The sequence below is a fragment of the Eubalaena glacialis genome, chromosome 8 (assembly GCF_028564815.1).
Source record: "Eubalaena glacialis isolate mEubGla1 chromosome 8, mEubGla1.1.hap2.+ XY, whole genome shotgun sequence".
In the NCBI taxonomy this organism is placed as follows: Eukaryota; Metazoa; Chordata; class Mammalia; order Artiodactyla; family Balaenidae; genus Eubalaena; species Eubalaena glacialis.
Genome location: NC_083723.1, coordinates 104,164,555 through 104,181,729, shown reverse-complemented (window position 1 = coordinate 104,181,729; position 17,175 = coordinate 104,164,555). Strand labels below are relative to the sequence as shown.

At 38.4% G+C, this 17,175-nt stretch overlaps 1 protein-coding gene across 1 annotated transcript in view; it reads left to right on the top strand.

The window, feature by feature from the left end:
- ZNF800 (zinc finger protein 800) overlaps window positions 1-16,890 on the top strand; it is a 51,003-nt gene extending 34,113 nt beyond the window's left edge. The window contains exon 6 of the mRNA XM_061198015.1: window positions 15,762-16,890. Within this exon, the coding sequence (XP_061053998.1) occupies window positions 15,762-15,948 (187 nt within the window). The 3' untranslated portion in view covers window positions 15,949-16,890. The remainder of the gene's footprint in view (window positions 1-15,761) is intronic.
- The last annotated feature ends 285 nt before the right edge of the window (window positions 16,891-17,175 follow it).

Below are 17,175 nucleotides of genomic sequence, written 5' to 3'. Positions count from 1 at the left end.
TACCTGAGTTCAAGTCCTGGCTCCTTTACTTACTAACTGTGTAGGTTGGGCAAGTTACTTAGTTTTTCTAAGCTTCAATTTTCTTGCCTGTAAAATGACGGTATTAGAAAATGCGGTATAGGTAGGTTTATTGTGGGAATTTATAAAAGTTTAATGATACATTGTATGTAATATACTTAGCACAATGCCTGGCTCAAGAGCTCAATAAATATGTATTAATACTGTTACAGTGATCACTAAAATTGCTATCAGTTTGCTGCCAAAATACTTTCTGGCACTTGCCAAATAGTTTCTGGTTATCTTGCTTTGCCATTTGATGTTCGTTGCCTTTTTGTTGGTATTAATCCAGCCATTTAAGGAAAAGTCAGATGTAACATCTGTGATAAAGCCAAGACGGACAGCAGTTTATTAAGTTAGAACATATTATTCTATGGGTACTTAACCTGCTGCCGTTTTTGGCAGCACCTTTTGCTAATTGTTCAAGAATTTGTTGAACTTTTTATGATGTAATTGTGCTTCCTTGTGATTAATGTCTTATAGAACAATGCATAGTTTTGAGTAGCAAAACTCAGAACAGCTTTCAGTTTTATTATGATTATTTTTTGTAAAAATTAGGCTATGGGTACAAGAACATATTCTGAGTTTATAAGCAAGAATTATGTCTTCTCTTTGTATCACTAATGGCTCACAATGTACCTGGCATAAAACAGCTAGGAGAATGTGGAAAGAAGGAAAGAAGGAAAGCAGCAACATTACATCAGTTATCTTCAGGCTTATATTAGTCCACAATACGTCTTTGCTTTTAAGCTTCTTTTCCCATTACCTCATCTAATCTATATAGCTTCTCTACCTGTGAATTCCTCTTCGTTTCTATTGCTGATGGCTTCTGGTTCCTGACTTTTTAATTTGATCCTCCTAGCTTCTGCCATTGCTACTAAGTAGTGGTGACAGGTTCAAATTCATGGGAGTGCTGTACTGACTGTATACCCTGATAAATAATCCATAATCAGTTATACACTGTATGGGTGTACATTTAGTGATTTTTTGATATTTCTTTTTTTTAAGACTTACCTTTGTTTAATTCATCCCTATTCAATTCTATGAAATGCACCTCACATTTCACTTTCATATTCCACTCCCAGATCTGAACAAACTAAGCATACAATTGTTGATTGCCTCTTCTGTCATTTGTGTAATCTTAGGAATTAGAGTTATTTCATTTATCCAATTCTCACATTGCTACTTCAGAACTTTTACACTGCCCTTAAAGCCTCCAGTCCTATTTTGCTTCCTTGATAAGAGGCAGCCTTGTCTATATCATGACAAAAGGTAGGAGACATTTCTTTATGCTCCCCTTCTGCATCACGGTTATTTTTTGTCTTCGGTTCCTTCTTTGGTTCTTTGAAGGAAGAAGTCCAAGTCCAACACTTCTACCGTTGCCAGTCTTCTTCCTCAGACCTTCCTCCAACCGTCCTCTCCTTCCTCCTCCTCATCTCTGTCTCCCTTTCCACAAACTTCTCCCCTCAGCCTACAAACATGCTCAAATTCCTTTCAGCCAAAAAGTAAACTTCCCCTCCAGACTACCTTCAGTCTAGTTACTGCCATCTGTTCCTCCTTCCTTTCACTGTCAAACTTCATGTCCTCTCATCATACCCTGCCTTAGCACTAATTTCACTATACTGTAATTGTCTATTTTGTTGTCTCCTTTCTCCGTTAAGCTCTTAGGAGACCTGTGCCTTGGTCACCATTGATTCCCCAGGGCCTAGGGTAATTCCTGGTACATGGTAGGCATTCAATAAATATTTGTTGAATGAATGAACAATATTGAGCCATGCCTATACCATTCACATGTGAACCATATAGTTTTTCCCTACCCCTACATTTCTATTGAGAGTTCACTTGAAGGCCATCAGTGACCACAGAAATGCTAAATCTAGTGCCTTCTTGCTTCCCATCATGCTTGAACTCTCTATGACCATTAATGCTTACAAAAATGTACCTTTCCAAGATTTTCGCGGTTACTTGTAACTGGGTCACTTTGGGCTGGTCTCAGCATGGTATTGCATCCAAAAGAAACAGACAAGCTTCCAAATCTTTGGAAAATAATGAACTTTTTACTATTTTACAGAAATCTTCTAAGGAGATAGAAAGGTACAATTACGTTAAGCTCAGCAAGCTTCATACAAGTTCTCTTTACCCGTCTCTTCCCAGATCCTCATACAGCTTGGCAGCTTCCCTCAATCTCCCTTCTGTAACATTTCCCCCAGAATCTTCTGTAAACTTCCTACCAAAACCTCTTGTCTACTTTTGTCATCTTCTGGTTCTCTTATTTTCTCTAAGAATAACTCTGTTCTTTCCAATTTAAATCACTTTAGCCTCTCAGCTTCTTCCAGTTCTTTTCTATAACCCGTTATCCTGTTCAGCATTCCAAAAGTCTAGGAGCATTCTCTTGATTTCATCTGGTTTGTCCTTACCAATTTTCTTTGCATGATTTTACTTAATTTTAGAGCCTTAGATAGACACTATCTTCTCCAGTGAGTATTTCTTGATCTCCTAGGTTTGGCTGGGTTTCCCCCTTGTGTGTTTCTGTAGTGCCCCATCTATAACTATATTGAATTTAACTATTTGTGTCTCTCCCCGTAGTCTGTAAGCATCTTAAGAACTCCTGTCTTTTCTTTATACCCCTAGCATCTAGCACAGTACCTGGAACATGGTGGATGTTGATAAATATTTCTTGAACTGATGGTCCTGTGAACTCTGATCCCTCCTCTCTTGCCACTGACTTTTATTTTGTTTCTAGGCCTTTAAATATGATCAGAGTTTCCTTTCTCCTTTTTCTTTTTCTTTTTTAATACTCTTACTGATTCCTCCACTCCTAAAGCATCACTTATTACTTCTGTGAAGATGACCCCAGACCTATTTTCTAGCCTGGCGATTCTGATTATTAGACCATTTGTTTTCAAAGTTACATGTCAGACATCTCCACATGGATATTTCTCCATATCTTACCAGCAACGGAAACTCAGTAAGCCAAACTTACCTTCTTTTTAAACTTGCTCCTCCTCTATGTGTTCCCTGTTTCAATTATTCACACTCCTACCTTCTTGGTTACCTAGGCTAATTAGAATCCTAGGAAATACCTTGACTTCTTTCTCTCTCTTACACTCTTTGCCTTATCAGTGATCAATGCCTGTTCATCCTGCAATTCAGTGTTTCTCACATTTGGGTCCTCCTTGCCATCTCCAGCTTTAGTAGTTTGGTTAGGACTATCTCTTATTTACACTACTGCAGTAATCTGTTAACTGACCTCCTCTCTAATCTGTCTTCCATGCTGCTGTCAGAACTACCTTCCTAAAACACAGATCTGTTGTTACTGTAGGTTCATTGCTTGACTAACTTACTCATTGTCAGGTCTCAGCTTAAATGTCACTTCTAAAGACGATCTAGAGTAGTCTCCCTTATAGTTCTGTTTCATGTTCCTTTCCATATTGTCATCTAATACAGTTTTTAATTATGTTTATATTTGTGCATTGATTTGTTTAATGTCTGTCTTCCCACTGGAGAGATTTATGTAACAGACTGGGGAGAGTTATGTAGACCCTGTGCCTAGCACAATGCTTGGGACATAGTAGTCCTTAAAAAATATTTGTTGAATGAGTGGATCAATAATAGATAGCTTATCAGTATAGGAAAACAGGAGATAGCAAAGGCAGAAAAGTTACGGGGTCCTAGAATCTTCCTACATTTTCACAGACCTTGGTCTGTAGTTCCCGCCTTTCTGAAATAGTAATGGGCTTCTCCCTTCTGTCGTTTGCATTTATTTCCCTAAGGATGAGAGTCAACAATTATATTACCCCACACTCACATTAATGCTGATGTGACTGTAGTTGATTTGGGGGCTGTAGGGTAGTGGCAGCTAGATTTGTTGACCTGTTGTTAATATATAGGTGGTGCCCTAGCCATTCAGGCAAACAGGTATTTGCTAAGTTGACTTAACCCAGATTTCTTTTTAGCCTCTTGAGTGATGCAGGCCTTTGTACCACATGTTAATTAATGTGTTTATTACTTGTAGGACTAGTTGTGTTTGACATGAGGAATTTATTTGCCTTTTAAAGATTAAAGATTTTAATTTAGCAAACTTTTATTGAATGGAAAATGAAAAAATTATTTAAAAATATTATCTAGAAACCGATTAGTGAGTAATAAGCAAATTAATCTCCCCCTCCCTGTGGAGCCTGCTCAGGTTTCAAAAGTCAGAATTTCATCAATATTCTTGAGATTTCACTGTCTTAGGTTGACTCACTTCATCCATTCAGTAGACATTTTGAGCTCCTGCTTTGTGTGAGGCACTTAGTTTGGTGCTAGGGTTACAGAGATAAGAAATGCAGTTCCTTTTCTCAAATACTGTGAAAGAAGAACATGTTATAAGGATACACAGAAGTGGAATATTAAAGCATAGTGAGGGTTTGGTGAAGGCTTTTCATCATTCATTCATTCATTTTTAAGTTGAGTTTTGAAAGAGTTAGCTAGGCAGACAAACTTTCCAGGTAGGTACAGAGGACATGAGACCACATGTAGACCAAGGGAAGGAATTATGGCCAAATCAAGAAAGGTCTTATATACCAAGTGAGTAGTTTGAATCATATTTTCAAAATTAAGAGTAGCTGTTGAAGGATTTTAAGCCAGGGGCATCTGATAGCATTGAGAAGACTGAATTGGAGATGGGATAAGGGTAAGATGTGTGGTGGGGAAATCAAACAGAAGCCAGTTTCAGAAATTTAATTAAGAAGTGATAAGGACCTAATTTTAGGTAATGGCACTGAGGCTCTGGAGATGGATACAGATACTATAATTATTTCAGAAGTGGAATTTCTGAAGAGTTGAAGATGGCGTCTAGTTTGGGCCTTCTGGTTGGGTAGGTAGGTGGTACCATTCTTCAAGGTAGGGAACACAGGAGGAGGAACAGTTTTCCGGGGAAATGTTGAATTAAAGTTTAGACATGTTGAGTTTGAGGTGCTCGTGGGACATCATATTGGAGACGCTTAGTGTGAGTAGGATATACAGACTAGAGGTCAAGAGAGAGATTGCGCAGGGGCTGGAGATTTAGGGATCATTCATGTACCTGTGGTGGTTGAAAACGTAGAGATTACTGGCAAGAATAGAGTCAACATACCATACTAATTCTCACGTTCTTTTGGTTTATTTTACAGTTTAGGTCAGTGCCTTCCTATTTCAGTTTTTCATTTGGGAAATGTTTAGCTAGCACCGGTTCTCCTCCCCACCGCCACTCCCCACCCCCATTGCCACGTATGAAATCTATAATATAGCATGTATTTGATACTACTTTAAGAAGTGCTAGATAATTAAATTGTAATAGTATTAGGCAATGTGAACTAATCCGTCTTGTATTTTGAGCGCTTTTTCAAAAATCTGTAAGACCTATTTTAAAAAGATTATTTCTTTAAAAAGGAAATATCCTATTTTTAAAAATAAAACAATCAGTGTTCTTGGACTGAAGAAGATGTGTTTGTTGACTCCCATGGCTTTGGTCTATCCAGGAGTTGTTTGTGACTTAGTCCCCATGTCTCTGACTAAGGCAGAAACTATTTCTGAAAACTGGGAGGAAGCCATCTGGGTAAACTAATAAAATCTGACATAATCCATATGATAAACTTAAGTAATTTAGTATCCATAGCCAGATTCTGAGGGCAAAAATATGCTATTAAACATTGAACAGATTATTGAAATAAATTACAGTAATTTTACTTTGCCAAGCTGCACTATTTGGACTGGTGAATATTTAAAATAACAGTGAAATGAAAACTAGGCCCTGCATTGTCACGTATGTTCCTGTGGTCCGCACTGGTTTCTCTGTTTCTTTTTACCTCCTTTCTGAAGGGAGAACCTAGCAATAAAACTTTAGGTCTTGCCATCTAGATAACCACTAGAGTTCAAGTGGAGATTTTTGTCTTCTTGGAACTGAAATGAAGCAGCCTATTTACCCTGCCCTGGCCAGTGGATACTTATGAGGGTATGCAGAATGACTTTTAAGAAGTCAGTCCTGCTTGGGTCGAAACCAATGATTTAATTCTGGAAGTGTAGGTCTGTATACCATTTAAGCTATCCAACTTTTGATTAACTTTTAAAATCTGCCTTTAAAGGAAAGAATTCCCAGGAGACTGTGTGTCAGGTTTCAATAGAGCAGATTTTATGGATGAGTTATGAACCTTAAAACGGAAGTCAATAATAGAAATGCTGACAGACTTGAACTAGAAGAGAAGAGGATAACTATAATAAAACAACATTTTATTATAATCTTATAATCTATAGTAAAATGAGAAAAAAAACTTTAAAGTTTTGTTTTAATGCTTTGAAAATGGTTTCATTTTCTTGTTATTTGAACTTTAAATTAATCAGTAGTAGACATCAGCATAAACCTAACAGCCATGTCAAAATAACACAAGGCACATTGCTATAGCACAGAATTATTTTAAATCATAAACTTTTAACTAATACCTGTTTCAGATCTTCCTTTTTAAATAAATTTGTTTCTAAACATTAATTTTTCCCTCCCCGCAGCAAGCTTCTATATACTCATTCTCACCTCAGTAAATCACTAAGAGATTACTAAAAAAAAAAGGTAACATGTGTATTTAGGTGTTTGAAGGATTGTAACAAAAATGAATGGTAGAATAGAATTTTAGAATTTATACTTTCTGCACTGAGGACTTCATTTGTTTAATAACCTTCTTTATATTTGTTGATATTCTTTCTTGCCCTGTGCCAACGTTTTAGAGATAAATTTTGTTTAGAAATTTCTTACAAGATTTATCAGTATGTTACGAATAACAACACACACACACACACACACACTCATACACACACGCACACTCTTTATTCATAAGATAATACCTTGAATGTGTATCTTGCCAAAAGTTATTACATGGTTCTATATTATTACTTTAGCTTCACAAGGTTACTAGATCGTTGAGAGAGAGGTTAGTTTTTTTGACATTTTTTTCATGTAGTAAAACACACAGTACTCTTTCATCAAGCAGACCCAACTCACAATCTTAATCAATGGAAAGGTAGAACCGGCACCTCTTGATTTCCTCGTTTTGTTGTATTTTGGGTGGAGCTGACTCTTGAGTATGAAGGTTGTGATAGGAAATAATTCTAGGTACTTGCAAGAAAATACTGGAAGAGGGTTGCCAAGCCTCCTGTATAGGTATGATTTTCTCATACTTCAGAGCCCTGCCCTATTAAAAGTTGTATCTAGATGCATATTAATCTTATATTTGAGCCTGTTCAGTCACTTTTGATATATCTCTAGCATGTCATAACTCCTGTGAAGTATTCTATCAAGAAAACTTGGCAACCCAATATTTGAAAAATAATTTCTAACATTTTTTTTGCCAAGTTACTATTTAAAATCAAACTGTGACTAAAACTAAATTTATCATCCTACTACCAGACTGATTCCCCTTGCTGACTTTATTTTGTCCATGCTACCATCATCATTTTGCTTATCACACAGATTTAAAGTGCTGTTTCTTCTATGACTCTGTTCTTGGTAGCTCCAACCCATGGTGACCTCTTCCTCTGATGAACTCACATTTACCAGTTTTTTTCACTTTCATCCTTTGTGTTATTAATGCATTATTATTTAATTACAGTGTCCCCATGATTAGACTGTAAGCCCTCTGAGTCTCAAGACTAACAGTTTTGCTCTACAGCATGTAAGGTCATGAATGAATGGATCATCAGGCCTGTCCCCATTTTCTGTTCTCCAGATGTCAGTATCCTCTTCATGTCCTGTTTTTACTGGTCTAAACCTTCTATTGCTCTTCCCTTGGCTACCCTGCCTGGTCTGCTATTATCTTGTGTTTATGAAGATTATGGATGATTTTTAGGAGGTTCTTGGGCTAATTTTAGGAGAATACAGGGGTGATTTTTAACTTTTTCCTTACTCAGGATCCATTTTTAAACCCTACCACAAGATTCTACCTCTTTATTTTTAATATTTACTCATGTATCAAAGTATGTTTTGAGAGTCTGTATCTTAGAAGCAATAGTTTGTGTGTGTGTGTGTGTGTATATATAGAGGACTAGCCAGATTATTTATTTATTTATTTATTTATTTATTTATTTATTTATTGGCTGCGGCTTGTGGGATCTCAGTTCCCCAACCAGGGATTGAACCCAGGCCACAGCAGTGAAAGCCCGGAATCCTAACCAACTAGGCCATCAGGGAACTCCCAGGACTAACCAGATTTTTTACTTTTGATACAGAATAAAAACAAAGAAGAGAAACATTATCAAGTTCACAAACATGAATTTTCTTCCCAGATTCTTTTGCTTACTATGCTGCTTTTGTAGCCTGGTGGGAACAGAGCAGGCAGAGTATAAATAATTATAATATCATGTATGTAAGTCACTGCAAAGTAAGGCTTATAGTTATTTTATTTAGCCATCTGGTATATACATTTTGTATATACCTTCTTTTGAGCCAAAATTCTGTTGAATTGTAGATGGGAACTATAGAGATGTAGTATAACCTCATTTTAAAATGGAGAAAATTGAGGTAAGTGATTGCACAAGGCCAGTGAAGAAGTCAGAAATAGAGACCAGCTATCTCTTAAAGATTATTTTAGTAGGTAATAACATGTACATGTTAACAAAATTAAACAGTACAAAGAGATGTACTGTGAAAGGTAAGTTTTCTTCCCACCCCATCTCTTGGTTTTCTCATTCTCTTCCCCAGAGTTAAGAAGTTAGTTTCCAGTTTCTTGGGCTTTCAAGATCTGTTTTATGTATATATAATCATGTAAATGTATATATTCCCCTTCACGCAAATGGTAGCATACTATACCGTACCTTGTTTCTTTTCACTTTTTAACATTATGTCTGAAAATTGTAGAGCCCAGATGTTTTTATCCCTTGGTCCATGAACTTTCCATTTTACTTTACTACCTATCATTTAGACAACCAGTTTTTGTTAATGTGAACAAAGTGTTAAATTATTCTTTGCTTCTAGCATATCGTATTGAGTACCTCATGTGCAACATAATGTGGTATTTCACATTTCTTTCAGAAAGAGAGATCATGGTCATGGATTTATTTTATGATAAATGGTAAAGTGAAATGTACATAATAATTATTACTACTAGTTACCAAAAATAGCTGATTGGGATATTTTCTTTAATATATGAAAAAGAAATGGCAGGTGAAATTTTCAGGGAAATCATTTACTTTTAAACTTGTGTAAAAACTTGTATGGTATGTACAAAGCAGTTTAATATCTTAGTGCCAGTGATAAGCAGTGGTGTTCTAAATATTAAACCACAAATGTTTATTTTCTAATCTCCAACCTCATATGCAAATCACAGAAAAAATTTTTCATTTGTTTCTCAGAACAGTTTTTAACTATGTGTTTTAATCTTCTTGAGATGACTCATGGTCATCTGTATAAAAATATACCCTTAATTTTGATCATTCAGGGTTTATTTTGGCTAGCTTCTCTGTCAATGCAATTATTGCTTTATTTTTCAGAGATTAATGGGGCCTACTACAACTGCTTGATTTTAGATCTTTTGGACCAGACTATATCACAAAAGACAAATCCATTTAAAAAAAATGTGGACCATACCAAATGTCCATGATTGGAGTCATAGAGGCCAAGTACTTATATTTGAATTTTGCTTTAGATGATTAGTAATCCTGCATTCCCCCTAAAGATGGCAGTACTTCTCCATGTATCATTTACTGAGTAATTCTGTTTGAAAATAGTATTAATTATAACTCCATTATTGATTGGAAAAAAGTTAATCAGACTAAAAGTATATTTTCATAATAATGTCACAATAGTTAAAATTCAGTAGTAGAACAAATAAAATTGTATCCTTGAGGTTCATAGCATTAGCGCAACTTTTATGTGTGTTATTCTTGACCCTGGACACAGGGTCTTAATAGTTCTTACTGCATTCTGGCTTTGGAATTCTTGATGTGACATCATGAACTCAAGTCTTGTCAAGAATTGTGATGTCATGTTAGGACCTTGCTGTATTTATTTAGATCTCTCGCCTGTAGAGGTGTCATCAGAAAACAAAAACTGACAAAACACCCCAAACAGAAACAAAACCCTTAAGTAACTGCGTATCGTGCATATTTATGGACGTGAGAAATGTTTTAATCTTTACTCTTTGGTAAAAGTTTATATGTCCAAGTTCTACTCGAACTTTTTCTTTTTTGCTTAGGTGACATTCTTTTGATAAATGAAACAATTACTTATTGGTGCCATAAAAAAAACAAACCAAAAAATAAATAAATAAAAACCACACAAATCTTCAGCCTTCTCTGCTATAGAAACTAACCTCTAAATTCACAAGGTAGTGCTCTGGAACATGGAGAAACAACGCTATATCTTGTTCCTCCGTTTTCCATTATTCCCGTTTCGAATTAAATGGTTCTTCCTTGCGTGCACGTGTTTGAAATCACGTGGCATTGTAGTTTGAAAATGGTGAACAGCAAGACAGAGGGCAGGCTAGCCTCCCTGCTAGGCCTCACAAGTAACTTTCACACGGTCACTACTTTCAAAGGCTGGCCCTATTGGTTCATCTAGGGCCATTACTGGTTCAACTAGCAAGGTGACTAGGTGCTTGAGGACTGTGTCACTCTAACCAGCCTCATAGATACTGGTGTATAAAAACCACAATACTAGTTTTTAAATTTGTCATGAGATGTATCAGGGACACTGGCTTCTCATGTTTATGGTTCAGTGTATTTTCTCCCAGTAGGCAAATATACTAAATTATAATGAGAAGGTTTCTTGATGAGCATTGAATCAGCTCTTAGTGACCAGTATCAGCAAGCTCGGGTAGTATGATACATTCATCTTTCCCATAGGAATATACTTGCCACTCAGACCAGATATTCATCAATTTTCAGAGAATCCTTTCTAGTAGACCAGGATGCAGACAGATGGCCAGCTTTTGCTTTCTTGATTTCTTTTCTTACAGGTACTATAGATTGTCTCCTTTAGCACATTTTTTTTTTCCCCATTAGAGTTTAATAAAATTGCACCAATGTATGTAAAACCCTTAGCCCAATGCCTGGCATACAGTAAATAAATGATAACTAATATTAATAAATGTAACTGGTGTTAAGTTCAGGTTACCTTGGTACTTGTAATGTCAAAGACAATCTTTTAAAGGGCCATTTCTTTAGATGACTGATCAATCTCATCTTTCACATTTTGAGTTATTTTCATTGTTTAATTCCTTATTCTTTTAACTCAATTGCATTTATCATTCATGTTGAATCCCTTTTGGCTCTGCATGATTTTGCTACCATTTTGTTGCGATTTTGATACTTTTAAAATTTAAGTTTCTTGCTCCAAAATACCCCATTCCCCACAGTTCTTCCATCTGTAATGTGAATCTGTTGGAAGAGATAATCTTCAAGTTACTGCTCAGCTCTAGGATATAGGTAATTTTATATCTTATTTGAGTAGATGATGTCGATTGTAGGCCTTTCCATCTAATCAGCTTACCTTAATTTCAAATCTGCTTAACTTCTTTCTCATAGAGTGTAAAGTTATTTTGAAAATGGTCTGAATCCTTAGACTAGCAGGTGACCATGGAACTGGGAAGCAGTGATTGAACAATCCAGGGGTAGAGGTATGATGGTGGTAAATTCAGCAGTCAGCAGTGGCATTACCGATCTGGTGAACACACACTTGACAAATCAAACTTCTTGTGTGAAAATGAGTACAGAAAGGAATAATTGAGATGAGTTGATCTGTCACTCGGGCAACAATAAGCATTGTTGTCAGCCTTCTCTCCATCCATCTGGGGATGTTATTCTTTTAAGAATGGCAAAATAGGTTTAGGAAAACTGGAGAAATTGCTACAGCTCTTTCTGGTGTTTGTAAAAATACAGATTATGGTGCATTTTTGAAGCTGGTGGTCTCATAACCACACTTTGAGGACAGTCATAAATAGTAAACATTGTGGGAGTTCATAAAAATGGATAGATCATTTCAGACTGCAGTAATCAGGGAAAGCTAATTAGAATGGCTGAGGGTCTTGAGGGATGGGCAGTGTTTGAATACATGAGAGGAGGGAGAAGACATGTTTTGATGAATGAAATGCCAAGAACAAAAGCATAGAGGTGGGAAATAATAGTGTATGTTAGGGGAGTGGAGAGTCAAGTAGTTTGGCGCAAAGTTTCTTAAATATGGCCCATGAAAGAGAATTGAGGCAGTGTTTGTCAAATGATATCATTCATTCCCGGGTTGGAAAAAAATGGGCACCATGCCATTTCCGTTCATCATGCAACTGGATAACACTATTGATGCCTCTCAGTGCATCAAGCTTCACGTTTTCATGGGCTCTCTGGTGTCATCGACAAAGAATTTCATTTTAGAACTCTTTTTGGAAACTGGAAAGGCTCTCAATATCTTCAAAATAATATCTCTCCCTCTCTCTCTGATAATTATTCAGATGGCAGGGAAAAAATGATAGCACTCTGAGGTCAGATGTACACCTGTGATGTCAGGCATACATCATGGTTTTCCTGCTTTGATGAGGGATAGCCACATGTCATTGTGCCTCATTACTTTCCATGTCAGCAGCTGTCACCACCTTTCCAAGAGGTATTGCCAAGAAATGGGAACAGAACATGATGTTTTTCTCTACTAGACAGAAAGAAATGTGCTGCCTTTCCAGAGGTCTTAATTGAACTTGAAGGCAGAGGAAATAACGTGACTTGACTTCAACTTGAAAGCCTTAGAGGAATTTAGTGTTCTAGTACACAGGCTACCTTAACCTGACAAAGCATTCTATGAAATTCTTCTTTGGTTCTGTGTACCTTGGTGAGTCAAGGATTTCAACAATTGTTGCCATGGAGAAAAAGTTACAATTGATTATCAAAGATTATGTATGTGTTGCTATGTCAAAGTCCATATTACAATGTCAACTCAAGCCAAATCTCAGATTTACTACTAAGCAGTTAGAATTTTAAAATTTCTTTCAGTAAGTCACCATTTTTCTTTCATGAAAAATAACAATGTGAGGGAGGGATTCCTTTCTTTGTAAATATTTGTTTTTGTATATTGCTTATGTTGAAGAAATCAGTTTCTAGTGCAGTGAAATAAAGTATATGGTGTATGCATTTCTGTGCATGCTTCTGGAGGACAAAGTCCATGTCTAAGCAGAATCTCGGACTATTCTTTGATTCCCCTAAAAGGTTAAGAACTAATAATTTTGCTAGTGTGGAGACAATGGGATGCTCTGGATGAATTTGAGCAAAGGAATGACAGGAAATTAGAAAGTGCTCATTTGAAGGATATGAGAAGGAAAGCTTTGGCAGGACTGCAGCGTGATTTAGGGATTCAGGTTAGCCTTAGGGTTGGAGTTATCCGAATAATCTGAAGGTAATTTTCTAGATAGAGCTTCTCAAAGGAAGGAATCTCATGTTGTCTTTTTTTTGGTTCTTAGTGTCTGAGCACAGTGCCTGAGACATAATAGGCACTCAAAAATGTTGAATTAAATTGAAATTGCTGTATGGACACGATATACCAAATGAAAGTTAGATGATAGCACCCCAAAAATGTTCTTCTGTCTTATCTGCATTTAATACTGTTATGTTAAATCATTTGGTATAAAATAAGGGTTTTGGAGAGACACTGCTTTATAAAAACCTCATGCACCTTTTTTTTTTTTTTTAATTTTATTTATTTATTTATTTATTTATGACTGTGTTGGGTCTTCGTTTCTGTGCGAGGGCTTTCTCTAGTTGCGGCAAGCGGGGGCCACTCTTCATCGCAGTGCGCGGGCCTCTCACTATCGCGGCCTCTCTTGTTGCGGAGAACAGGCTCCAGACGCGCAGGCTCAGTAATTGTGGCTCACGGACCCAGTTGCTCCGCGGCATGTGGGATCTTCCCAGATCAGGGCTCAAACCCGTGTCCCCTGCATTAGCAGGCAGATTCTCAACCACTGCGCCACCAGGGAAGCCCTCATGCACCCTTTTTGTTTGAGCAGTTGGTTAACACAAAGTTTTGGCCACTTAGGATTTGTTCTTAGTGTATATTTTATTTCTGATAATTTTTTTTACTACAGGTATGTCTCTAGACATGATCATTTTATCCAGTACCTGCAGAGGGAAGGAAACTTGCAGGATGGTGTGGTTGATTAGGTCATCATCTGTTTAAGCAGCATTCCAATAAACATCTAAGCTTGGATTTACTCATCATTAAGGAAAATCAATCTGACAACTCTGAGGTCACTTTGGCTTAAAATATCATTGGAACTTATGTATTAAATGGATCTTCTATCAGTTTAATAACAAAGCCCTGGAATCCCATCCCTACATTACATTAGTATAATTTTATTGTCATCTTACACATTTTTCTGGAACAAGGTTTAGCAAAACAGATTCCCTTGGTATTAATGAGTGCTAAAATTTAAATTTGTTATGACTGGAAGACCAAGATGTAAAGTTTAGACTCTCGTTTATTGCAGTATTTTAGTTTTGCTCCCACTAAATTCTTTCAAGTTAAAGAGCAAATTATTGAATACATTGTGAAAACATTGGTATTTAAAACATTTGTTCCAAAAGTATGGTAATTTTTTTTTGGAAAACTTTGTGTTCCCAAGTCTGTGGAGATTACAAATCAAATTAGGTTTGTTAGCAGCCCAGAAAGCTTTTTTTTTTTCTTCCTGAAGTAGAAATGCTTAATAGAGTAAAATAAGGTATAACTTCACAGAAGACAGTGGTTTTGATTAACTGCATAACGTTTAAGGCATAAACTGCTCTGAAATACTGTGATTTACTCAGAATTTTGAGGAAGATAAACTACTGTGGACCATTCATTCATTCTTAAAATCTTTTGATGTCCACCACTTTGCTACACAATATAGAATATAATTTTGAATTGGTAGGAAGTTAGAATGGGTACATAAGAATGGACTAAAATGCCTTTTATTAAGTTACTTGAATTTTTTATTATAAAGATATGCTTATTGTATACAATTTGGGAAATATATAAATAAAGATTACCTGCAGCCTCATCACCTGAAGATAACCACTTAACATTTTGGAGTGTTTCTCTCCACTATTTTATACATGTGTGGTGTGTTGTGTGTGTATACACATGTACGCACATAAAGTATGCACACATCCCACCACTACAAATGGGGATGAACCTAATTTTTTTCATTCTATGTAGTATACCTTTCCATATGAATAGTTATATCCCAGCATTATTTTAATAGCAGGTTAGTTTCAACTATAAGAGAAAGACTATAATCTTATTTTTGGATATAGGATATTCCCCGTTTCTCCTTAAATTTTTTTTTTCCATTTTCTTTGCCTGTTGTTTTTTGCTGTTACAGATACTGCACTGAATACCCCGTATGAAATTTTTGCATGTGTTCATAATTACTCCTTAAGGGAAAACTCTAAAACTAGAATTTCTGGGTCAAAGAGTATTTAAAAATTTAAGGGTTTTGGTACATTTCCCTAAATTGCTAAAAACGTGTATAATGACACTTCAATTGGATGCTGTTCTCCTCTGATCAACACAGGTTTATCTCCTGTGTTTTCGTGACAGACAACCTGTTGGGCGGAAATGGCATCGCGCCGAGTTTGGGTTGGCGGCTCCTTGATTAGCTGGGAGGCGCCGGCGCGTTCGGCCCGTTTCTAACCGGCGTGTCTTTGTCTCTCTCCCTGGGGACCGCTGCCGCCCGTGCGGGCCGAAGCCTCGGGAAGCCGTCGCCCCGCAGCGCCGCCGCCCTGCGCCCGGCCGCCCCGGGGAGCCGCTGCCCTCCCGCGGGCGCCGTCACCACGCGCCAGGCCGCCGCCAGCTGCCGCGCCAAGCTCCGCGGCGGCGCCGCCCGGGAGCGCCAGCACGCCGCCCGCGGCCTGGGGAAACCCGCGCCCCCGTGAGCGCCGCCGCCCGGCCGCCGGCGGACGCCGCCGCGCCCGGCACAGCCCAGTACCTCAAGCCTCGCCCGTCGCGCCTCTCCTCCCCGCCGGACCCGCCGCACCCGCCGCACCCGCCGGAGCTCTCGAAGTCCACTCGGGCGTCGGCGATCTCCCTGGGGTCCTCAGCCATCGCAGACCTGCCGTCCCCCCGCGCTTTACCGAACTCTGTCCCACGCAGCCCCTCAGGCGGACCGTGTGCCTTAGGGCCGGCGGGTGGGGAGGAAGGCCTCCCTGCTAGTCGCTGCTACTTGCTGAGCAGCACTTCCTCATCCCGTCTGCCACAATCCCGGCTTCTCGGAGAATCTTGCCACTGGACAATACCATCCTCTTTCCCTCCTCCTCGTAATTTGTCAAGTTCCTAGTCAGCTTCTTTCATTATTAGTTCTTCGAAGACTAGCTCCCACTTTAGTCTTCACCTCGAATCCCATCAACAAGCTGGTGACCCGCACTATCTGGAGTCGTGTGACGCGTAACTGTGGTTAAACTTGAACTCCAGCCTCCAGTCCACTCCTTGTAACTTCATCCCCAATGACCATTTCTTCCCTTCGGAATCAGCCCTTGCTCCCACGTTCTAGACTGCCATCCCAGGGCATCCTCAACTGGGTTTGCGCGGAGGCCGGTGCGTCTCCTGGGCTACTCTTGGTCCATGACTGAGCACAGTCGGGGTATTAGTGAGACGCCAGGACTCCTCTCACGAGCAGCTTGGGCATGGGGACTCCTCAGCAGCCTGGCTGAAACTTCCTTAGAACCGTGCTGCATGCCGTCTAAGGCTCTTCTTGCCCAATCTCCCTCTCCTTTCCTAGGTGCCAGACTTGAATTATGATATGAAGACCCCGCCCTGCTCCTGATTCCTTCCCTTTGTCCTTCACAGATGTGCCCTCAATAAAACTCTTCTAAGTTGAACCCTGCCTTGGTGTCTGCTTCTAGGAGGACCTGAGCTAACACATTATCAGACATTCCACTCTGATTACCATCTTCCTATCCTCCTGGATCTCTTGTTCACTGACAACTAATTCACTAACCTCATTTTTTCCACTATTTATCAGCCCATGTTTTGGATTCACTTCCTTTCCTGTCTAGCCTAGATCCCATGATCCATCACTGTCATCATCCTCCTTGAAATACAGTGCCCTCAGTAGTCTTGAACCTCAGTTTCTTCCAGTTTACTTTCCTGGTAAAATCCCCACT